Source organism: Chrysemys picta, chromosome 11 (genome assembly GCF_011386835.1).
Source record: "Chrysemys picta bellii isolate R12L10 chromosome 11, ASM1138683v2, whole genome shotgun sequence".
NCBI lineage: Eukaryota > Metazoa > Chordata > Testudines > Emydidae > Chrysemys > Chrysemys picta.
Genome location: NC_088801.1, coordinates 8,419,888 through 8,445,366, shown reverse-complemented (window position 1 = coordinate 8,445,366; position 25,479 = coordinate 8,419,888). Strand labels below are relative to the sequence as shown.

The 25,479-nt window shown below is 42.3% G+C and overlaps 1 protein-coding gene and 1 long non-coding RNA gene across 14 annotated transcripts in view; both read right to left on the bottom strand.

Annotated features, from left to right (window-relative positions):
• The window catches only part of PTPN4 (protein tyrosine phosphatase non-receptor type 4), a 227,045-nt gene that overhangs the window by 140,186 nt on the left and 61,380 nt on the right, over window positions 1-25,479 (bottom strand). For 9 of the 13 annotated variants that reach the window (XM_065560477.1, XM_065560487.1, XM_065560482.1 and 6 more), the window contains 2 exons: window positions 13,315-13,422; window positions 11,769-11,903 (listed from right to left, as the gene is read on the bottom strand). In XM_065560477.1, the coding sequence (XP_065416549.1) occupies window positions 11,769-11,903; window positions 13,315-13,422 (243 nt within the window). The remainder of the gene's footprint in view (window positions 1-11,768; window positions 11,904-13,314; window positions 13,423-25,479) is intronic. The other 4 variants (XM_065560483.1, XM_065560484.1, XM_065560486.1 and 1 more) reach the window with 1 other exon arrangement.
• LOC135974109 (uncharacterized) lies at window positions 2,495-4,654 on the bottom strand. Its single transcript, XR_010591252.1, has 2 exons — window positions 4,534-4,654; window positions 2,495-4,412 (listed from the first exon to the last, which is right to left on the bottom strand). It is a non-coding gene; the product is annotated as an uncharacterized LOC135974109 (long non-coding RNA).

Sequence of the window (25,479 nt, the reverse complement as noted above, 5' to 3'; positions counted from 1 at the left end):
TCTACCAGTTTAACTATTAGAGGACTTCTCAGGGGATCAGTACCCCTGTGTTCATGTGATATCTGTTCGATAGATACACATTTTCAACTACTTTTGTAAGGTGGGTGTAGTCTGGCATGTTATGTGAGGTAAATACAGGAAACAATGTGATCAAGAAAACTGAGGCAAACTCTTACTGACATTTAAGGGTGAGCCTGCAGCTGGTTGATGAGGCCTACAATGGAACTGAATCTGTTTTATGGCAGATAAGCTCTTGCTGTTGTGGAATCTAATACTACTCCTACAAACTCTATCCTTTGGGTTGGCACTAAAGTTGACTTTTCTCTGTTGCTTCTGAGACCCAGTTTAGTGTAAAGTTGTAGGATCATATGAAATGGAGTCATTCATTTGTTGCACTGATCTCCCTCAAATGAGCCAATCATTGTGGTGCGAGAGTCTACCTATGCCCTTTGCTTTCTCAGGTGAGGCATCATGACTGCCAAGCACTTGGTGACTACTTTTGGTGCTGCTGAAAGACCAAAGGGCAGGACTCTGTACTAATTGTGGTAATTTCCCACTTGGAACTGCAGGTATTTTCTGTGTGCAGGGTAGACTGATATGTGAAAGCATGTGTCCTGTAGGTTAACAGCATGAACCAGTCTTGGGGATCTAAGGATGGGATTAGAGAGGTTAGGGATTTGAATTTTAAGTGGCAGATTAAGGTATTGAGACAGCTCAAATCCAGAACTGGGCGGCATACCCCTTCTTCAGGATTAGAAAATGTGAGTAAAACCCCTTCTCTCTGAACTCTAGAGGCACGTCTATTGCTCCAAGATTTAGATGTAAGCTCATTTTTAATAATCTCTCATGAGTGGTCCCTGAAGAGGGTTGGGTGTTAGGAAGGTTCCGAAATTGAATGGAACACCCACATTCTGATGATTTCTAAGATCCTGAAGTAATGTGATTCCAAGTCTCCGGAAAATAAAAAAGGAAACGGCCAAAAGAAGGGGAAGAAAGGGAGAGAAAGTAAATAGATCCTCTAAATGCTCCAAGTGGCTCTTGACTAACATGTCAGATTTGCTACTTTAAGATGAACATAGCATGACTATGCAGAGGCTTTCCTCCATTGAAATCTCTACTTTTTCCAGGTGGTTCAGAGGATCGTTGTTCGCTATAGTAATAAGCAGAGCAGCCCCGTCTAGAACAACTCAACAGTCTGGGTTGTTTCCTTCCAGGGACTGCTGTATAAACCCCCAAAGACTGAAGAATACCATATGACTCTTTCAGGAAGTGCACAGCTTCTTTGTCTTGATGTTAAAGGAGTTCTCAAGAGCTGTTTGGACCTCTTTGGTAGTTTTCTCTGCTGTTTGGGGGAAATTTTTCAATAAAAAGATATTTTGTCCCAGTTTATGATGTCACATTTCACTAAGAGAGCCTAACAATTTGAACTACCCATTTGTAAATTTGAGGAAGAGCAGTTCTTCCTACCAAATAAATCTAATGGCCAATCTTCCAGGCATTACCATATACAAAATGTCAAGTAGTCTGGATGATTTTTCTTGCATAATTTCAACTGGAATCTCAAAGGTATCCACCATTCAGCGCAGCAGTTCTTGAAAAGTCTTATAATAGTCAGGACAGGTAGACATAGTGCCCATTGCTACCTCATCAGGCAAAAAGGTGGAAATGTCTGCTGGAATTATTTGTTCCTCAATCTAAGGGTGTTCTTTCTCTTTTTTGCTCATCTTGCTGAGCAGTGTGCCTCCTCAGCCTGCATGATTTTGCAGCGGAGAGAGATGTCGCTTTTCAGGGGGCAGTAGAGGTTGGTTTCCATGCTGGTGGTATGCCCCAAGACTCCCAGTCAGGTAAAGGTGGGGAGGGGGGGAGTGCAAAAAGTAAACCAATAACATAAATGCTAAAAGTAATTATAACTGAATATTCTACAAATGTATATAGTAAGTAATACTGGTAAGATGTTTGTTTCATTCTAGTTCTGACATGCCCCTGTTATGGCATGTAATTATCTGCTCAAAGCCCAGAAGGTTTTAGAAGTAAAAAAACTAACCTTTTAATCACATGCTCACTGGATAACTCTGAGGCTCCCTCTAAGCTCTGCAGGGCTGCTTCTTAATCACAGCTGCCCCCATTACTACATCATTGTATTCAATTAGCATTACACACATAACATCAGAACACTAGAGGGAGTTTGGATACGAGAGTCAGGAAGGAAGGAGAAAATGGGAAATAAGATGGCCACAGCTGTTGCAATTTCTTGAGTTTGTCTGAATTAAGAATTGTGTTGAATTTTACTGTTCTTTTATTTAAGTCAAAAAACAGCTTCTAGCTCTCCCACACCCACATTTATTTCCCTGTTATGCCAATATTTTTCTCCCTATCAACCTCATTCTTTGAGGAAAGAGTCTGGAATGAAGAGGTTAAATATGATTATTACCTTGACAGTATCCCTATCAGAACAGCCTACAAGTGACATAATCATGGACGAAAACCCCAATTAAAAACATCTAAAATGTGCTGAACAGCTTTATTTGGTAATAAACATTGAGTTCTACTGTTTAGCCACAGACTGCTAGGAAGAAGAGGAAAAGAAAGTTTAGAAAAATCAGTAAACATAATTGAAAGTATTAGATTCCTTCTGTAGTCTCACATTCCAGGGAGAAAAGCATCATAGAGGTAGTCCTCTCTAATAAAACAAGTCAAGGAACATTATTGTAGCAAGTGAGGGACGTTAATCTCTTACATACACAATAGATATTCAGTAAAACAGATGAAAGAGAAGACGGGGGCGGGGGGGGGGGCACAAAAGCCATTATTCCTCCTATGTAAAGTGTTGTTTTCCTTTGTGAAACTATGGAAGTCCAATTCTTTCTATCCTAAGGAACAAAGAGCATTCAGTGTCCACTGAAAGCGAAGGGGATAGATTACTGACTGTACGCGCAACATTCAAGAATTGCTTTCTAGGTCACTGATTCCTATTGTTCATTCTGTGCATCCATGTTGAGAACAACAATGCTATCTTGTCACAAAAAAGGATGGAATCTAAGTCTGGACACAATAAACTTGACATGCTCATAACCTCAGAACAGAAAATAAGCAGGAAATAGTAATATTACAAGCAGTAAAGTCTGGTCTTAAAACCAGTAAATATTTAAGGGGATGAAATGAGAAACTTTTCAAGAAATACAGACCACATTAATAAAATATAAAAAATACTTCATAATTGTTTATATAAAATGTAGAACACACATTTTGCAAAATGTATTTTCTATAAAAACTTGAATAAGATGGCTACTTTAATGTGCACTTGCTTACTGTAAGCAATTTTTTAGAATATATATTACGTATATTTTAATAAAGAACGCAGGAACACAAACATTTGTCACCAGGAGGCATTCACTCATAGCCTCTCTTTAGAGATTAAATCTGGGTGAATCTCCCATTTAATCTGTATCACTGTTTATTTGTTCCAGACTAATAAAAACAGTTTATAGTGAAATTTTATTATTTTTAACATTCTATACAGCAATGGCTATCTTAACCTTTCCGAACTACTATACCCCTTTCAGTCTGATTTGTCTTGCATATCCACAAGTTTCACCTCACTTAAAAACTACTTGCTTACAAAATCAGACATAAAAATACAAGTGTCACAGTGTACTATTACTGAAAAATTGCTTACTTTCTCATTTTTACCATATAATTATAAATCAATTTTAATATAAATATTGTACTTACATTTCAGTATATAGTGTATATAGAGCAACATAAACAAATCATTTTATTAAATTTTAGTTTGTACTGACTTCACTAGTGCTTTTTATGTAGTCTGTTAAACTAAGCTAATATCTAGATGTGTTGATGGTGTACCCCCTGGAAGATGTCTGTCTACTCCTGGTTGAGAACCACTGCTATATGGCACATTACCACTCTTAGGCCTGGTCTACACTACGAGTTTAGGTCGACTTTAGCAGCGTTAAATCGAATTAAGCCTGGACACGTTCACACGACGAAGCCCTTTCTTTCGACTTAAAGGGCCCTTTAAACCGGTTTCTTTACACCACCTCCGACGAGGGGATTAGTGATAAAATCGGCCTTTGTGGGTCGGAATTGGGGTAGTGTGGACGGAATTCGACATTATTGGCCTCCGGGAGGTATCCCACAGTGCTTCATTGTGACCGCTCTGGACAGCACTCTCAACTCAGATGCACTGACCAAGTAGACAGGAAAAGCCCCGCAAACGTTTGAATTTCATTTCCTGTTTGCCCAGCGTGGAGAGCACAGGTGACCACGCAGAGCTCATCAGCACAGGTAACCGTGATGGAGTCCCAGGATCACAAAAGAGCTCCAGCATGGACCGAACGGGAGGTACGGGATCTGCTCGCCATATGGGGAGATGAATCAGTGCTAGCTGAACTCTGTAGCAGTAAAAGAAATGGCAAAGTATTAGAAAAGGTCTCCAAGGCCATGAAGGACAGAGGCCATAACAGGGACACACAGCAGTGCCGCGTGAAAATTAAGGAGCTATGGCAAGCCTACCACAAAGCCAGAGAAGCAAACGGAAGGTCCGGGGCAGAGCCGCAAACTTGCCGCTTCTACGCGGAGCTGCATGCCATTCTAGGGGGTGCAGCCACCACTACCCCAACCGTGTGCTATGACTCCCTCACTGGAGAAACACACAGGGAAGAGGGTTCGGGGAACGAGGAAGATGAGGATGGAGGTAATGTAGGTAGCTCACAGCAGCAAGGAAGCGGAGAAACCGGTTTCCCCAACAGCCAGGATATGTTTAGCACCCTGGACCTGGAACCAGTAACCCCCGAACTCACCCAAGACCCTGAGGGCACACAGGGGACCTCTGGTGAGTGTACCTTTGTAAATATTACACATGGTTTAAAAGCAAGCGTGTTTAATGATTAATTTGCACTGGCAATCGCGGCCAGTACAGCTACTGGAAAAATCTGTTAACGTGTATGGGGATGGAGCGGAAATCCTCCAGGGACATCTCCAGAAAGCTCTCCTTTATGTACTCCCAAAGCCTTTGTAAAAGGTTTCTGGGGAGGGCTGCCTTATCCCGTCCGCCATGGTAGGACACTTTACCACACCAGGCCAGTAGCACGTAGTCTGGAATCATTGCATAACAAAGCATTGTAGCGTATGGTCCCGGTGTTTGCTGGCATGCAGACAACATCCATTCTTTATCGCTCTTTTTTATCTTCAGGAGAGTGATATCATTCACGGTCACCTGGTTGAAATGGGGGGGACATTCAGAGGTGCCTGTTCCTGCTCTTCTGAACAGAAATGTTCCCCGCTGTTAGCCGCGCGGTGGGGGGAGGGGTGAAGTGATCATCCCAGAGAATTGGGGGTGTGTGTGTGTGGGGGGGGGGATTTAGTTGGGTTTGTGCTGCATGTTAACCCGAAACCGCAGCCCCTCCTTTTACGTTGCAAACCCATTTTAAATGGCCAACCCAATTCATCCTTGATATGGGAAATGAGGGCGCTGCTGTTTGAAACCATTCCCACATGTTAAGAAGGTTAAAAAAGCCAAAAGACTGTGGCTTACCATGGCTGCCTGCAAGCCAAAATCTGTTGCCTGGCACTGCGTGAGTGATCTCTCACACGAAACCGGCAGGCCCTCACTAGAAGAGGAAAAATGCGACCTTGTAACAAAAGAGTGTACCCATTGCTCTCTAAAATGTGTCTTTTTTAACCACCTCTCCCTTCTCCACCAGCTGCAAATGTTTCTCCTTCACAGAGGCTAGTGAACATTAGAAAGAGAAAACGGAGGACACGGGACGATATGTTCACGGAGCTCCAGATGTCCTCCCACGCTGATAGAGCACAGCAGAATGCGTTGAGGCAGTCAACGTCAGACATCAGAAAAGCACAATATGAACGAGAGGAGAGGTGGCGGGCTGAATCGCGGGATGAACAGAGCAAGTTGCGGGCTGAAGATGATAGGTGGCGTCAGCTTGCAGACGGAAGGCAAGAGTCGATGCTCCGTCTGCTGGAGCATCAAACTGATATGCTCCAGCGTATGGTTGAGCTGCAGGAAAGGCAGCAGGAGCAGAGACCGCCGCTACAGCCCCTGTGTAACCAACAGCCCTCCTCCCCAAGTTCCATAGCCTCCTCACCCAGAAGCCCAAGAACACGGTGGGGGGGCCTCCGGCCATCCAGTCACTCCACCCCACATGATTGCCCAAGCATCAGAAGGCTGGCCTTCAATAAGAGTTAAAGTTTTAAAATGCAGTGTGTCCTTTTCCTTCCCTCCTTCCCCACCCATCCCGGGCTACCTTGGCAATTATCCCCCTAGTTGTGTGATGAATTAATAAAGAATGCATGAATGTGAAATAACAATGACTTTATTGCCTCTGCAAGCAGTTTTGCAGCCACTGGGAATCGTCCCACACCTGCAGCACGATGCGGTCCCACCAGTCTGTGCTTGTTTCCCGTGCCCAGAATCAGCGTTCCACGGCATGAACCTGCCCCAGTAACACCATGATTCCCACATTGCTGGGGCCTGTGCCTTGTGAGAGGTCTATGTCCATGTCAATTTCCTCAGCACTCTCATCGCCGCGCTGCAATCGCCTCCTCGGCTGGTCCGGGTTTTGCTTTGGCATGTCCTGGCTCTGCATGTACTCCAGGACAATGCGTGTAGTGTTCATAGTGCTCATAATTGCCGCGGTGATCTGAGCGGGCTCGAAAAGGCACGAAACTAGTATCTGACGGACCAGGGGAAGGAGGGAGGGAGGGAGGGCCAAGTGACGACATGGCATACAGGTACAGGGAATTAAAATCAAGAAAGGTGGCTGTGCATCAGGGAGAAACACAAACAACTGTCACACAGAATGGTCCCTCCAAACATTAAACTAAAAACCCTGGGTTTAGCAGGCTGTTGATTTCACGGAGGGAGGGGAAGCAAATGAATACAGAACAAATCTATTTTTTACATCTTAAGCTGGCAGCCGACGGTGCAGCATGACTGATAGCCACTGCAGTACGACAACGATGGATATCAATCGTAATATGCCAACTTCTACCAAAAGGCAAGGGGCTGCTGCTGTGTAGCAATGCAGCCCCACGTCTGCCAGCACCCAGATCGCCCTCGGCCTCTTCTGGGTGCTTAGCAGACAATACTGGGCGATTGGCAGAAAACAGCATACTACGACTGATAGCCAACATCATCAAGACAGTTGCAGGTCTGCCCAGGTGCCCATGATTGGCAGCCACTGCAGTACAACGATGACGGATACCAGTCATAATATACCATCTTCTACCAAAAGGCATGGGGCTGGTGCAATGCAGCCCCGCGGCTGCCAGCCCCACGGCTACCAGTCATGCTGCACCGTCTACCGCCAAAAGGCAGTTAGCTGCTGCTGCTGTGTAGCAATGCAGTACCACGTCTGCCGGCACCCAGATGACATATGGTGACGGTGAGCTGATCTGAGTGGGCTCCATGCTTGCCGTGGTATGTTGTCTACACAGGTAACCCAGGTAAAAAGGCGCGAATCTATTGTCTGCTGGTGCTCTGACGGAGGGGGAGGGGCCTGACGACATGTACCCAGAACCCCCCGCGACACTGTTTTGCATCATTCAGGCATTGGGATCTCAACCCAGAATTCCAATGGGCGGCGGAGACTGCGGGAACTGTGGGATAGCTACCCATAGTGCAATGCTCCGGAAGTCGACGGTAGCCTCGGTACTGTGGACGCGGTCCGCCGACTAGAGCACTTAGAGCATTTTATGTGGGGGGACACACAATCGGCGGTATACAACCGATTTCTATAAAACCGACTTCTATAAATTCGACCTAATTTCGTAGTGTCGACATACCCTTAGAAAGGAAGACTTACACTCTGCTAAGTTCAAATTAGCACCACAGGACAGTTAAGAACCAGGATCTGTCTTGTCCTTATAGGCTGCCTTGGTAATATATAGAAAATCTTTCCAGAAAAGAAAAAAATTAATGCAAGTGATCTTTAAACCAAGGGTGCCAAACACATTCTAGACTTTTTCATATTAGGATTATGATGTGCTGTTACCTAAAACATACTAATATGCACATTTCTAAAATCCACTGTAAACAAGTCATAGACAATTGCCATCAACAGTTGCCAAAACTGGTCAAGTGCTTTGTCTATAATACATTTTAAATACTATTAGTTACCACAGGTGTTCTCAATCTTTTTCTTCTTTCTGAGGCCCTGCCGACATGCTATAAAAACTCCAGTGCCACAATAACTGGTTTTCTGCATATAAAAGCCAGGGCCAGTATTAGAGGGTAGCAAGCAGGGCATTTGCCCAGGGCCCCAAGCCACAAGCAGTCTCGCAAAGCTAAGCTGCTCAGGCTTCAGCTTCAGCCCGAGGTGGCTGGGCTCGGCGCCCCGGACTCCAGCACCATGCGATGGTTCTTCAGCTTTCTGCCCTTGGCCCCAGTGAGTCTGATGCTGGCCCTGCTTGGGGGCCCCCCTGAAACCTGCTCACGGGCCCCTAGGGTGGCCCGGACCCCTGGTTGAGAACGACTGAGTTAGCTAACATGCTCACATCACACCTCTGAATCTTTCATTATATAAGATCTCGGTGGCAAGGGCTGAACTACCTGTTCAGTTACAGTTCATGGGCTGGGAATAAAAAGTTCACTGGCAAGAGGCAAATTTAGCACTTTGTGTGATTTTAGTTTGTGCCTAACTAAGTTAAATACTGCATTTAATTATTTATTATTTGTTTTAAAGTAGCATTTAGAGGCCCCAACCGAGACCAGTTAAAGACAATTATTTTCTCTCTTTAGAATAAAGGTATGTATGAAACCTTTCTTCCTCTCCCCATCAACTTATCCTTCTGTGCTTTCCACCCTGACTAATCATCTCAATCTTCCACCTTTTTTGAGACTTTTCCCTCTCTGCTGTTTCATAGACTCATAGACTTTAAGGTCAGAAGGGACCATTATGATCATCTGGTCTGACCCCCTGCATGCTGCAAGCCACAAAACCGTCCCTACCCTTCCCTTGACTCTGCTGATGAAGTCCCCAAATCCTGTGTCTTGTTGACTTCAATTGGCAGAGAATCCTCCTGCTAGCGATCCCTGCCCCATGCTGCGGAGGAAGGCGAAAAACCTCCAGGGCCTCAGCCAATCTACTCTGGAGGAAAATTCCTTCCCGACCCCAAATATGGCGATCAGTAAGACCCCGAGCATGTAGGCAAGAGTCTCCAGCCTGACCCTTGTTAGCCATTATACTATTTACCTGCTATTGTTCGGTATTCCTCAGCTAATATGTTTTACCATTAAACCATTCCCTCCATAAACTTATCTAATTTAATCTTAAAACCAGACAGGTCCCTCGCCCCCACCGTTTCCCTCGGAAGGCCGTTCCAATATTTCACCCCTCTGACGGTCAGAAACCTTCGTCTAATTTCAAGCCTAAACTTCCCCACTGCCAGTTTATATCCATTCGTTCTCGTGTCCACATTAGTACTAAGCTGGAATAATTCCTCTCCCTCCCTTGTATTTATCCCTCTGATATATTTAAAGAGAGCAATCATATCCCCCCTCAGCCTTCGTTTTGTCAGACTGAACAGCCCGAGCTCCTCTAGTCTCCTTTCATACGACAGGTTTTCCATTCCTCTGATCATCCTAGTGGCCCTTCTCTGCACCCGTTCCAATTTGAGTTCATCTTTTTTAAACATGGGAGACCAGAACTGCACACAGTACTCCAAATGAGGGCTCACCAGTGCCTTATATAACGGAAGCAGCACCTCCTTATCCCTACTAGATATACCTCGCCTAATGCATCCCAAGACCGCATTGGCTTTTTTCACCGCCACGTCACATTGTCGACTCATAGTCATCCTCCGGTCTACCAGAACCCCTAGGTCCTTCTCCTCTTCCGTTACTTCTAACCAATGCGTCCCCAGCTTGTAATTAAAATTGTTGTTAGTCATCCCTAAAGCCATCACCTTACACTTTTCACTATTAAATTTCATCCTATTTCTGATACTCCAATTCACAAGCTCATTCAAGTCTCCCTGCAGAATCTCCCTATCCTCCTCCGAATTGGCAACGCCTCCCACCTTCGTATCATCCGCAAACTTTATCAGTCCACTCCTGCAATCGGGAGGATTTCATTTTGTATATTAATGCCAGCCCTCCTTCCCAAGCTCCCACAATATTTAGGAATTTCATACCTCTGGGGGAGTCTCTCCCTTGCCCACATTTCCCTTTGGAGAGTCTCTCCTTTTCTCCTTCTCTTTGGGAGTTTCTCCCTCTGCTTCATGTTCCATCTGAGGGGCAGGGGCAGCTCTAGCTTTTTTGCCGCCCCAAACACGGCAGGCAGGCTGCCTTTGGCGGCTTGCCTGCGGGAGGTCCCTGGTCCCGCGGATTCGGTGGCATGCCTGCGGGAGGTCTGCCGGTCCTGTGGCTTCGACGTACCCACCGCTGAATTGCCGCCGAATTCGCGGGACCAGCAGACCTCCCGCAGGCACGCTGCCTGACTGCCGCCCTCGCAGGGACCAGCTTGGAGCGCTGGTGCCTGGAGCCACCGCTGCTGAGGGTGTCAGAGAAGCAGCTGATTCCATGAATCCTGTAAACTCAGCAGCACTGGAAACAGCAGCAAATGTGAAAGAAGGAGGCTGAAAAGAAGCCTCATCTTCGCTCTGGTGCTGCATGGCTCAGTGACAGTACGGAGTGGAGTATGGACTCCACTCTTGCATAGCTTTGGCAATGCTGGTAGGGGCAAAGAGTGTGTGAGGCTGCCAAAGAGCCTCATCTGAGTCTCATGTGTGCAATATTGCAGTGCTGCCAGCTGTAGAGAGGGAGGAGAGGAAGGAGGAGGTGTTCAGTACCTGTGCCCTGTCAGGTATAAAATTCCTCCCAATCCCAGCTTCCTCTCAGATGCTCTGATGTGGGCTGAATAACTTTTGTAAACTATAGAGGGAGTTGCTAGACAGAAGAAAAGGTTGGAACTGGCTTGCAGGCCTTATGTTTGACATCCCTGCCTTAAACTGTCCCAATTAACTCAAAATTTTAGACATATTGTACGTTACTTTGTGCTTATAGTGCCTTCCACATGGTACAGTATCATGAAGTGTCTTCTAGGTGATTGCAAACAGTTAACTACAATGAAAATTCTTGCACAAACATTCTAACCATAACAGAACAGCAATAATAAAAGAGATAATTGAAAGTTACCATTAATCCATCAATTAGTATATTTCTAACTTTGATTTTGATGTTCCTAAGGTTGGAACTCACTGCCAGTTAAGGCATGTAAACTACGATTATAAACACTCATGCTCAGAAAAGTCTTTTATTCATTGTTTTAGAGCAATAAACTGACTCTCCTTGCTAGATATTGGAGCACACTCAGCATATAACGGATTCAGAGATGTGTACAGTTTTGGACTAGAATACAAAAAATGACCTTATATGTATACAAACAATCTAAAAATCATTTTTTTTTAACTGGTAGCCAATAATGGAAACTACCTTGTACCCCAGCTAAGACAATCATGCAATTCAGTAAACAGTGATTTAACAAAAAAGTCACATACTCATTTCAGTTTTCACTTGATGACTATAAGCATTAACACTTTCATTCCAAACCTGTAACTAATCAATCTCTCTGCAGGTTTTTGACAAAGTTAGCCATAAGTGCAGCTGACCCACTTATATGACCTAGCTGGAGAAGATGGTACAGTACTACAATGACTTCTATCAGTCCTCTTTACCAGGACCCAGTGTGTGATGATAGCAACTAGTCCTCTTCTTAAAAGTTTCTCACCTGTGGAGGCCCACATGGATCTATTCTGTCCTTCCACCTCAAATATCTACATGAGACCACTTGGAGAATTTCAGAGGTGCCACAAACTCTGCTGTCATCAGTATGCTGATGATGTCCAGATGTACATTTTGTTATCTAGGCACAACAATCGACATCATATCTATGTCACAATGCCTACAGGTCATCACCTTAACGAATACCTAACTCAAACTCAACCCAAATAAGACTGAAGTGATCCCAGTTGGAGCAAGAGAATACTCTGAAGAACTAGCTGGAATATTACCATCCCATTCCATTGAAAATGTCTCCACCCTTTTGGTAAAGCGGCTTGAAGCCTTAGGATCCTGTTTAAGTCTTCACTAAGCTTGGACAACTAGGTAACCTAAACTGAAATTCTTCTTCCACTGCCCGAATGAGCGCCACATTTAAGCTCAAATATATAGTAAGGCAGGGTCAGATTAAAGAATTTTTGGGCCTTGTGCGCTAAAGAAATTGGGACCATCCCCACCTTCCTTAAACTAGACAGAGTATGTGATCATTGTAGTTAAAGTCCACAAATCCATTAAAACCTTTTGAGCAATGGAGAAAAAGGCTATTCTACACAGCAGAAACTCTCTTCCCTGGCAGAACTGCATAAGAAGATTATTAAAGCTTCACGGTTCAAGATAGAGAACAGTCAAATTTTTCTAAGCCCCAAAACAAGAGCAGACAGCAGAGGACTGCCATCAGTGCCTTTTTTATTTTTTAAAACTTTTCCTGTTTTTAATGCCTTCAGACCACTCCATTTAATTACTGCATTTAATTAACTTGCACACATTTCACCACATAATGACCATTTGATTAGTTCACTCCACACCTCATTGCTGCCAGCTGATTTAACTGTGCCTGCATGGCATCACCACACTATCTGCCTTTTCCTTTCCCACATCCTCATCTCACCCCCACTCTTCTCTATCACTGCAGCTCTCTAATTCTATCTTCTCCTATATCCCCCAACTGGCCTGCCTTCTTTACAAGATACCCAAGCCCTGAACTTTCTATGTTGACTAAGGGTTTGTCTAGAATAAAGTCTGTGGTCTCATTTTAACTTGAGTTAGTCACAAAACTAGTTTAGGCATAACCTCAATAGGCCTCTCAAACAATCTTAAAAAAAAAGGTTGACCCCAATTCTCACATTTTAAAATACGGAGATGGGAGGGGAAAATAAGTACAACCATAATTTAATTGTTTGGGGGAAAATAGTTTTCCAGTGTGAGAGATACCAGGTGAAAACTTGCACCCACAAGAATAACCTGTGAGACAGCTTTATCTAAACAACAGAATAGAGACAGTCCTTTTTGAAGCATATCAAAGAACACTTATGCCATATTTCAGATTTGTTAAAAAAAATTGAGTCTATTGAATATACCAGCTGTCATGGACATAAGAATTAGATGAGAACTCCAAAAAAATTAATCAAATTCTCCGAATACTGAAACAAAATCCCTAAACTCTAATAACATGCAAAAAAAAAAAAAAAACGGTTTAGAAAACAGATGCAACTTACTGGGTTATCAGTGGAATCGTCAGCCAGCTGTAAACCAAAGTAATCCCTCTCTGTCAAATCGAGATGTTTGAACACTATATCCAACAAAACTTGTCCCTGATCGTTTTTCTGGAAGGAGAAAAAGTTACAGTGTTTAAAATCAAAGCAATCTTTAAACGGACAGACTGCTTCATGCATGCACAACATCTATAGCTTATTTAGGTGTGTTCATAAAATTTACATCCCAGAATCCACAAAATTTCTCCCAACACAATATAATTTTTAAATGAGATACTTCTCTCACTGCCACAAATAAAAGTTATTTTTCCTCAATTAAAAATGGCTACATAGGAATTTCTTGTTGCCCTCAGGAACAGAAAGTACAGTAGCTATGCAATTGTTCCATAAAGCTATTCATTTACCAATCAATTTGATGAATAGCAAAATGATTTAAAAAAAGTGACAAAATAAGGCAATACATTAAATTGGTATTTTTAGGACATGACAGAATTCAGGTAATGCTTTTCACAACATTCCAATATCATTCTTTAATCCTAATAAATTAATCTAATATTTCATTTGCAAATCAGTCTCTAGATCTAAATCAACACAATTATTGAAAAATATTTTCAGAGTTACACTGCATGGATATTTAAACAGCTGTATGAATTTTTGATTGATGGTGAATATCCTTAAAGATGTCGTCGGAGACAAATTTCACTCTAAAATAACCTATTGAATAGAGTACAGACTAAAGACTAACATTTTTAATTATGGCCAATGACTGACAAAGCCTCACTTTTCCCGTAAGAAGATATACAAAGCATTGAGAGAGCCTTAAAACGGCAACATTCTATATTTACCAAACAAATAATACTGGTTACTAAATGAAGTTATTCAAACACAGTGATCCATTACAACAAGCCTCAGCAAACAAGTTATTATCCTGTACTGAGTTAAATTTAAATAAGCACTCTTCCAAGGAAAGTTGTGAACCAGTACCCCGCAAATCCTTAGAGATAATCAACATTAATCAGGACAAAATGTTAGAAAAAAATTCAAGGAAAAACTCTATATTAGTAGGAGGAGGCATTAGAGATGACTGATTAGATTATAACAGTACCTGTGTTTTCCATTATTCTAGTACCAAGCAAACTCCACACAACCTTTTAAATGCTGAAACTGTATGAAATGAGAAAAAACCTACAGTAAACTAAGAAACAAAATCCTTTCCATCTTTAATACAAGATGGCTACTGCTCTACTCCCAAATGCCCAAATCCTAACAGTACACTACAATAATTTCTTCAAATACTTGCGAATTTAAATGCTTGGCTTGCAATCAGTAAATAAAGGGAGAATAAGGGCTCATCTACACTGACACTTTACAGTGCTGCAACTTTCTCGTTCGGGGGTGTGAAAAAACACTCCCCTGAGCACAGTAAGTTTCAGCGCTGTAAAGTGCCAGTGAAGACAGTGCACCAGCGCTGAGAGCTGTGCCCCTCGTGGAGGTTGTTTTTTTAGAGCGCTAGGAGAGGTCTCTCCGCCGCGGCAGCGCTTTAACACAGCCAGTGGAGCAGGGCTTTGGAGCGGAGCCCAGAGCTGGAGCGCGGAGCAGTGGAGCTGCAGGTTTTTACCTGGAGCTGGAGCGGAGCTGGAGCACAGCTCCAAAGCCCTGCAGTATCAGACTAGCCCTAATAGTTCAAAAACAGGAAACATCTTCAAAAAATGTTTTACTACCCTTCTATGTCTATGCTAGCAGCACTTTACAGGGTACAGGGCTATGGTATACTATATCAGCACAACGTTACTAGCATGGACACAGCTACACCAGCAAAGCTGCACTTTTTACCAGAATACTAAAGCCATCCCCATTCCATGAGTGAAACAAGCTATGCCAGTCAAAGCGCAGTTTTGAAGATAGCTGCATCTACTCTATAGATTTCTGCCAACACAGCTATGTTAGTCAGGGATCACACTTCTTTGCCTTCTTGACTATGCCAGTAGAAGATCGTAATGTAGACACAGGGAGAGGAAGAGAAAAAGGAATAAGAGGAATACATTCATGAGTTTGTTCAGATTTGAAAAAGATTATTTTATCAAACTCAACTTCTTGTTATTTAGTGGCAACAAACCTACACTTCTCAAGTGAATATGTACTGAAGTTAAATAGCTTAACTATAGCATCCCTTTCACTACAGCAATTTTCTGAAATCAAAAAGAAAAAGAAATATTATCAAGACCTAAACATGCTTCAGAACTAGATACTGTGGTTCTAAGTAAAAGGAAGCCAGATATCTAGAAAAAGGCGTTAGCACGGCATAACCATTCAAAATCACCACAACAAGAGTTGAAAAAAGTGTAAGGAAAGTAAGGCCTGGTCCCCACTTAGTCTGGACTTCGGACTAAGGTACGCAAATTCAGCTACGTTAATAACGTAGCTGAATTCGAAGTACCTTAGTCCGGACTTACCGCGGTCCAGACGCGGCCGGAAGTCTCCCCCCGTCGACGCCGCGTACTCCTCTCGGCGAGCTGGAGTACCGGCGCCGACTGTGAGCACTTCCGGGATCGATCCGGGATCGATTTATCGCGTCTTAACCAGACGCGATAAATCGATCCCAGAACATCGATGGCGTGCCGCCGGACCAGCCGGTAAGTGAAGACTAGGCCTTTGATTCGTAAAGCTGACCATCTGACAGGAATAGCCGAAAAATATAAATGCCAGAAAACAAGTTACTAAAAGCACTTTCAATTTAGGCCCAAACTTTTATTTACTGTTAGAAGTTAGAAAGTATTTTAAAAATCCAACATTGTAATAAAGAAATTTTTAGAACAGCTTTTTACTTGGAGGCCTAGCATTCTAATTTTCCTAAAGAACAGAATATTAAGCAGCTGAAAAGTCAGTTAAATTTTGCTTCCTCAGCTAACAAAACCTATGCCTAAAAGTGCTCTGACTAGGGAGCCATAACTATTATTATTATTATTTTAAACAGACTGAGCTAACATTGATGGAAGGGAATTTTTCAGAAACAAGTTGCATCCCTATGTATGCAATTTGCATTGAATTTGAATATATCTGCAAATGAGAAATAGTACAATATTGTATTTTATTCTCTGAACCCTCAGCAATGCTGACAGACCTTCAACACTTGAACCACAAGAGTAACTATGTCAGCAGGTGGCAGGAGAAGGCTGTTATTCCAGAGAACAGATGTGCCACTGGGTATACCCTGCCTGGTCTGGCCTGCCCTCTCTCTTTCTCGCTCCCTTCTAACCTGGGAACGGGGAAAACTCCTGACCCATGTGATGACCTTGGGGTGTAGACAGCCACTGGAGCAGTGTGTTGGTTTCAAAAGGGTGCATGGGAGGAGTCCAGCCTGCTACATCTGCTCCAGTACTTCTCATATATCCTCAATACAGCATGCTGCTTCTGCTGTAGAGGCAGCGTCAGCTCGTCCTTAGAATGCTTGAGATTAATTATTCTTTTGGCATCCCACCAAAATTTTCCTGAGAAACACCAGGGAGATAGCAATTTTAATCATTTCTATCTCAGCAAAAGCTCAACAGAATTTCATGGGTCAAAGAAAGTCAGTCAGTTGTAATCACAACCCTGTACGTAGGGCGGCTTTGGGACTAGTGGCTCTTGGGGCAGTGGAGAAGTTTGGCAGCAGCCTAAGCAACTGAGCAGCCCTTTTAAGAGTAGCACTGCTCACCCCTTTTAAGGAAAGGGGCTAGTAAAGGTGCCCTAAACATTGCCTGCCCCATAACATCTGGCCAGACTACCATGACTGGTAGATCATCCTACAGCAATCGAAAAACAATAACGAAGAAAAAATCATTGTAGGAGCAAAGAATCATAGAATATTAGGGTTGGAAGAGATCTCAGGAGGTCATCTAGTCCAAACCCCTGCTCAAAGCAGGATCCAACACCAACTAAATCATCCAGCAGCATGGAATGTCTGCACCCTTATTGATGGAGGCGATGCACAAAGGCCTGTGAGAAGAACAGCTCTTGTTTCCAGAGAACTTGCCCGCTACGATATTGATATTGCAGCACTGAGTGAGACTAGACTGGCCAGAGAAGGTTCCAGTGAGCTAGGAGGTGATTACACTCTTTTGGAAAGGAAAAGCAGAGGGTGAAGACAGGATCCATGGAGTTGGATTTGCAATAAGAACATCTCTCCTGAAACAACTCGCTGACCTCCCTGTTGGCCTGAATGAACGGCTCATGAAACTTCGATTTCCCCTGAATCCTTTATGGCATGTCTATCATCAGTGCCTATGCACCTACACTGGCCACCACAGAAGAAAGCAAGAAGCAGTTCTACTCTGACCCGGACTCCATCATCAGCTCAACCCCAAGCTCATCCTGCTGGGAGACTTTAACGCTAGAGTTGGTAGAGACAGCAGTGCCTGGAGAGATATGATAGGACGACACGGAATGGGAAAGATGAACAGCAACAGACTGCTCCTCTTGGGTAAATATGCAGAACATAATCTGCTCATTACTAACACCATCTTCAGGCAAAATTATAAATATAAAACAACATGGATGCACCCACGGTCCAAACAATGGCCCTGATGGACTATGTTATCACCCGCCAACGAGACAGCCGCGATGTCAGAATTTCCAAAGCCATGAATGGTGCAGAATGCTGGACAGACCACAGATTGGTAAGAGCAGTGCTGAACCTGCATATAGTCCCTTCACGGCGCAAGTGCCCCAAACTTAACAGAATAGCCTTCAACATAGCAAAGCTCAAGCATACTACCTATCCGGTGCAGTTTCATCAGTCACTTGATTACAAGCTTTTTTCATGTCTGCCAATCACTGACAACCCAACAGAAAAATGGAAACAGTTCAAGCGTGATTATTGACACAGCTAAATCAGTGCTGGGGCCAAAGAAAAGGTACATCAGGATTGGTTCAATGAGAACAACGAGGACATTTCCAAACTCCTAAGTGACAAGTAGAAAGCATTTGTTGAATGGCAAAATGAACTTACTTCCATCTCAAAGAAAGATAAATTTAAGTACTTACAGAGCAAAGCCCAGTCTGAACTCAGGAGAATGCAAGATGAGTGGTGTGAGAGGAAAGCAGCAGAAGTTCAGCATTATGTATATACAAACAATGGAAAGATGTTCTTTGACTCTCAAAGCAGTCTACGGGACCATCTAAATCTGGCACAGCCCCCTTGAAGTCGGCAGATAGCACAATCCTCATCAAAAACAAGGAGGGAAACGTACTGAGATGGGCTGAACACTTCAATAGTCTACTCAATAGACCATCCACAGTTAATCGGCATGTCCTTGATCATTTACCCGAAAAAACTAATCAAAGAGGATCTTGACCTCCCTTCATCAGTTGAGGAAGTTATGAAAGTCATCAAACAACTGAACTCTGGCAAAGTGTCCAGAAAGGATGGTATTCCAGCAGAACTGTATAAAGTAGCCAGCCCCAAGGCCATCAGGGTGTTTCGCAACATCTTGAGTAGCATTTGGGTGGAAGAAGAAATGCCACAAGCCTTCAAAGATGCTATTATTGTATCACTGTTCAAAAACAAAGGCAGCAAAGCTGACTGTAGAAACTACAGAGGCATTGTTCTTCTCTGTACAGCAGGGAAAATACTAGCTTGCATTCTATTGAACAGACTCATTGAAAACATATCTGAGGAGAAACTGCCAGAAATGCAGTGTGTTTCAGAACAGGTCGTAGTACTATGGACATGATCTTTGTCATAAGGCAGGTCCAGGAAAAATGTCTGGAGCAGAACATGGACCAGTATCCAGTTTTCATCAATTTGACCAAAGCTTTAGATATGGTCAACAGAGAGGATCTATGGCCTATTCTGCATAAACTGGGCTGTCCAAGAAGGTTTATACAAATCATCCATCCGTTCCATGATCACATGACAGTGCAAGTGCTCGCCCGTAGTGACTTTTCTGACGTGTTTGAAATCTCAAATGGAGTGAAGCAAAGCTGCATACTTGCTCCAGTGCTGTTCAACTTGTTCTTTGCCTGTGTCCTCACCTATGCCACAATGGACTTGCATTCGCCACTGACTCGAAGGTTCCCTCTTTGATCTTCAAAGACTCAATGCTAAGACCAAGACGCCAGAGAGACTTCTCGTCGAGGAGCTTTTTGCAGATGACTGCTCCTTGATGGCTCATAGATATGACCACCTTCAAATCATCGTTGATAGATTTTCTGAAGTATCAGTCTCGGGAAAACAGAGGTCTTGTTCCAACTAGGACCTCATTCCAATGCCCCAGTGCCAGCCATCTTCATCCAAGACAGCTGAAAAATGTGGATCAGTTCAAGTATTTGGGCAGTACCATCTCAAGTGACGGTTCCCTTGATAGGAAATTTCCTCCAGAATTAGTAAAGCCAGCCAGGCCCTTGGCCAACTCTGAACAAAACCAACACATTTGTCTCTCCACCAAATTGAAGATCTATAATGCAGTGGTTCTAACATCTCTCCTGTATCGATCTGAGATGTGGACTCTTTATAGCTTTCACATTAAATAGTTTGATCAATTTCACATGTGCTCCCTCCACTCAATAATGAGCATTCACTGGCAAGACAGAGTGACCAATATTACATCCTTGAAAGAGCAAACACAACAAGTACTGAGGAAATGTTACTGAGAGCACAACTTAGGTGGTCCAGACATGTCATCAGAATGCAAAACCACAATCTCCCAAAACAGATCTTCTGTGGAGAGCTGAGAAAGGGGAAAAGAAAGAAGCGTTGTCCATATAAGCACTTCAAAGATAACCTGAAGAGCAGTCTCCAGAAGGCTGGCATTAATCCCAAAGAACTTGAGCAAATGGCTCAGAATAGGACTCACTGGTGGTCTCTGACAAGATCAGCATGTAACAGGTTTGAGCAGGATCAACAAATTCATCTCCAGGCTGCACGTGAAAGGCGCCGCAGAACTGCATCATCAAATATCATAAATACAGACTTCCCATGCCCTCAGTGCGGCCGACTCTGTTCGGACTTCGGAGTCATATGCGTAGCCATAGATGAGAACTGCGACAATATTGGCATCATCATCAGTGATGGACTACCAAAAACAAACGTATGTTAATACAGTGGAGGGTTATTGAAAGTAGTGTAAGTTGGAGGTTTCAAGTGGTAAAGTCTAAAAGATCATCTTAAAGAACAAATACTGAAATCAAGCCAGGTGCCTCTTAAAACAGTTGTATATTTTGCCATAACTAGGTTTCTCAGAAAAGACACAAAATAAGCTACATATTGGGGTGGAGTTAACATTGTCTTTATAGAGAAGTCCTGTGAACAGGATGTTTAAAGATATGTGCAAGTGAAATGAATGTTAACTCTGAATACAATATGATGACTTAACAACTTTGCACAGATTTCTGAATTGTATTGGCATGCCTCCCATAGATATTCTCTCTAAAAAGAAATACTCTAGTAATTCTGAAACTCAGTTTTTTGAAAATTACAATCATCCATTCTCTGGATTATCTCCTCCTCCTTAATTTTGCCTTCATCCAGGGGTTAAATGTCCCCTTTGTACATATCTCACTTTTTACCCATGCCATAGTGAGATCAGGCTCTTAAGTAGAAGTGTTCCCCATCTGAAAGATACTGGAGAGGTAGAGTGAGGGCATCTTTCCCTGGTCAAGGGAAAAACACATGCCCTTCTTCTCTTTGAAGGCTGAGCTTGCTTTTCTTTAAGCCTAAAACTGCTAAACCTAACATATACAGGGACTTGAGTGAACGAGAAAGTTGAACTAGTTTGATTTAAATCATTTTTAAACCAATGTAAACAGGTGCAACCAATGTAGACACTTATTTTGGCACAAGGGTGCTTACATTGGTTTAACTTACACAGATTCTTAACTGGTTTAAGATAAACTGAAGTGTCCACACAGCCTTTTGTACCAGTTTAACTAGGTAAGTTAAAATAAAATCATGCATTCAGTTACACTGTGCCACTTGTGTGTGTGTGTGTGTGTGTGTGTGTGTGTGTGTGTATAAGCCCACATACATGTGTAAATACATACATCTATTTAAAAAATATTATGTGGAATGACATCAAAATACTTAATAGTTCTGACTACTACTGCTTCCTGGGCAGAGGTGTACCCATTGGATGGGTTATTTAATATTCTCATTTCAAAACCACACACGACACCACCAGGACTGGGGCCTTGATGTTCTAGGTGCTAAACAACAAATGCAAAAGATATAATACAGTCTTGTCCCAAAGAACTTGGTAAGAATGATCAAATCTATTTTTCTCCCCTAATTGATGCTCTAACTGTACCGTAAACTCAACATTTCACTTACCATTCCTCACACATATTTCTTTGCCTCTCTCTCCCTCCTTCCTTCTCCCCTTGCAAATTTGTTCCCGATTTTCCCTTTCTACAACTCATGCCTTCCTTCTGCACTGACTCTGCTGACAAATGGATTACCATTATACTGAGCAATAACAACACTTAAAGTGCACAAACATATGAACTAAATTAGTTTAAAAGCCTCCTTGCTCAACTACTGACATACCATGGGTCCCTAAATAACTTTAACCTCCATCTCTACAATGAGTATACAATCATCTCACAAAGTTTTTCACAGATTGATTCCAAGGCCAGAAGGGCCCTCTGTGACCATCTAGTCTGACCTCCTGTATAACATAGGCCATAGAACTTTCTCAAAATAATTCTACAGTATATCTTTTAAAAAAAATATCCAATTTTGAGTTAAAAATAGTCAGTGATGGAGAATCCACCATGAGCCTTGGTAAATTTTTCCAATGGTTAATTTCTCTCACTGTTAAAAATTTACACCTCATTTCCATTATGAATTTGTCTATTTGTTTTTATTATTAGAATGCTCTGAGGTGTCAGCTGAAAGGCACTATAGAAGCGTGAAATGTGAAATGTGAAAAATTCACGCTCGAGAACCAGAACTATGCTGACCTAACCTTCTGTGTAGACACAGCTAGGTTGATGAAGGAATGCTTCTGTCAACCTAGCTACTGACGCGTGGGGAAGTGGATTACTTATAACAATGGAAAAACCATTTCTGTGCTGTAGGAAGCGTCTACACTACAGCTCTCCAGTGCCGTAACTATGCCACTGTAACACCTGTAGTGTAGACAAGCCCTAAGCCACTCCCTTGAACTCATTCCCACATTCTCAACTTTTTTCCTTCAATCACACCAACCTGTACTATTTGCCTTCCAAATATTTTATGTTACGCTCCCTCTTCACTTATCTTGTAAAATAAATTCTAAAGACCAACAAGTCTATGGAGCACTACAAACTATAGTTGCCACACAGTATTTTTCTGCATTGGTTCTGTATTTTATGGTTTGTAAAGTACATTCTTGAACAGTTAGATCATGTCCTCTGAGGAGTTCTTAGTTTGTTTTCCACAACTCCCATGTGGTAATACAGTATTCACACTTTCACACTATATAATTAACAGTGCAATACATCTCTTTTCATAACTTATCCTTACAGCCTAATGATCACTACATTTAGATCCAAAAAGCATTAACTGCCCAAATCAGGCATGTATATGGCAAACAAAATCACCACCGCATAAGGACAGACTAAGTTCTTTTAGGCATATTACAAGCAAGGTTGGTAGGTAATGTTATAATTAGATCTAGTTGGCACTCCCACAAACTCTGACATTCAATATACCTGCAGCCAAGTGGTGCTCAAAAAACTGTGAAATCTTATTTTTGATGGGAAAAAGAAAATCATTTCCCATTTCATCCTTACAGAATATCTCATCAATAAATATAAAAGGTAGGCCTATAGCAAATAGCTTGTGATCCATGTAACTGATTACCACAAGCAGCAATCACTAAAAGTCAAACTCCACAGCAATAAATTGCATTTATTTTCATAGGTATGGTGTACATTGGCTCTATTGCAGTCACCAGGATTCTTTCCTTTCAGTGTCAGAAATTTTGCTGTAATAGATTCATTGTCAGAGCACAAACAACTGCATTAAGCTCTGCAGGACACAAAAGGCCTGATTCCATATTCTCACTTCCAACATTTCATTTATAATGTTATAAAAACGGATAAGTATTATTCCATAATTAACAAACTCACAACACACTATGCAACACATCCTCATTTATGTATTTCATTGTCATTGAAAACATCAATCCATATTTTAATATGGGACCATTTCCAGTTGGTAGCTTGAAAGCATACTGTCAGCCTTAAAATAATATTTAAAAAAATTATTTAGCTTTGTTACTAAACTCTTGACATGTAGAATTAATATTTTTATATCTAATGTCTTCTATTGCACCGTTTTGCAACACTAGTGAAAATGGTGATGGATTTATTAATTCCTAGAATATTTTCTGTTTCGCATGCATCTCTGATAGCTATATTATGCTCTCCTTGAAGAAATGGTATCTGAAAACTACGATACTATGCATTCATAGATATGACTAACTGCATTCTGTATTTTTATTTATGTCATTGCTAAATTATCAGAAGTCTACAAGTTTATTTAATACATATTTACACTTACAATACATTAACCCAGCTTCCTTACTTCAGAACCATCAAGTCCTGACCAACTTTTCACCTCCACACCAGCAAGTGATCCAGTGCAGACCACCACCTCCACTCTGTTTATTCCAATAAGTGGAGTCTCAGCTGTCCACCATGACCACATTCATTAGGTGACTGATGATTTTATATATCCTATCCCCACATCCTGGGTGTGACACTGCACCCCATATTCTTCACAGTGATATTATTATATATATATATATATATATGATATGATTATGGCATAATTATTGTGCATTTTATGCAAGACTGGCCATGTGAGATGTCATTGAACAGGTTATGATTTGCTGAATATGATTATACTATTTGTATGCATGTATCATTTTTGTTTTTGAAGTTATGAATATTGACTATGTATTTATTTCAAATGTAGTTTCATCTGGGTAACACCCACTAGATAAGATGTTTTCAGTCTAGATAGTGGGTGGGGAAGGACCTATCCAGGGCAATGGGCCATTAGGAAAAAACAATAGACCTTAGGAGAAGCTTATCTCCCACCTGGGGAACCTTCCTGAGAACGCTACAGACAGCCTCCGAGTAATGGGTGCTATGACTGCAAGGCCATGTGACAAGACAACATGCCTCTAGACTCCATCTTGGGATGTCAGCATTTTTCCCACAAACCGGTCTGGGAACCAACCTTTGGGAATGAAGGGTCCCCGCCATATGCAAAAGCTATATAAGACAGGGAGTGACAATATCTGGGGTCTTCACTCTCCACCCGAGAAGATTCCTAGAAACACCTGAGAAACAAACACTGAACTGGAGGATGTCCTGGACCCAGGCTAAAGGGATTTTTAGCCTGTAAATGAAACACCTGGAGATTCCAAGCTGTAAAGCAAGTGCAGCTTGCCCCTTAAGAATCTGCAGCCTGGCTGTATCATCTCTTAGGATGAGAACCGGCTATTCATATCCAATCTATTTAGTATATTAAGTTTAATTTGTGTTTTTTGTTTATTTGCTAGGTAATCTGCTTTGAGCTGTTTGCTATCACTTAAAATCTGTCTTTCATAGTTGATAAACTTGTTTTTGCTTTATCTAAACCAGTGTGTGGGAATCATAACTTGGAGCAAAAGGCAATTGCATATTCCTCCCCACATTGAGGGAGGCGGCAAGTTTTATGAGCTTACGCTATATAGTTCCCTGTGCAGTGCAAGATGGTATAATTTTGATTTATACTACAGAGGCGGTATGTGCCTGAGCAGCTGGGAGCAGCCTTCCTATGCAGGGGCTGGTCAGAGAGCCTGCTTATAACTGCAGCTGTGTGTGCCCCTACCTGTATGTATGCTGGTGTAAGTGCAGGGTGGAGGGCTTTGCAGCCTGTCACAGCAGTACTGTGTAAGAGAGAGCCCAGGCTGGTGGGTCAAAGGCTCAGTGGTACCCCAGTTCTAGGTGGCACCCCGGGAGAAACCCATCATACTGGGTAATACATGTCTTTCTTCTGTTGTGTTGCTCCTGTGTCTGTTTTATGTTCCCTGACCAAAAAAATACATTAAATGGAAATAAGTTTAAAATTACATCAGTTATTTAAGGTTAAAATACATTACAGCCCCAGCATTATAAATCAAGGAAATTCAGAGTTGAGTTTACACTGAAAACAAC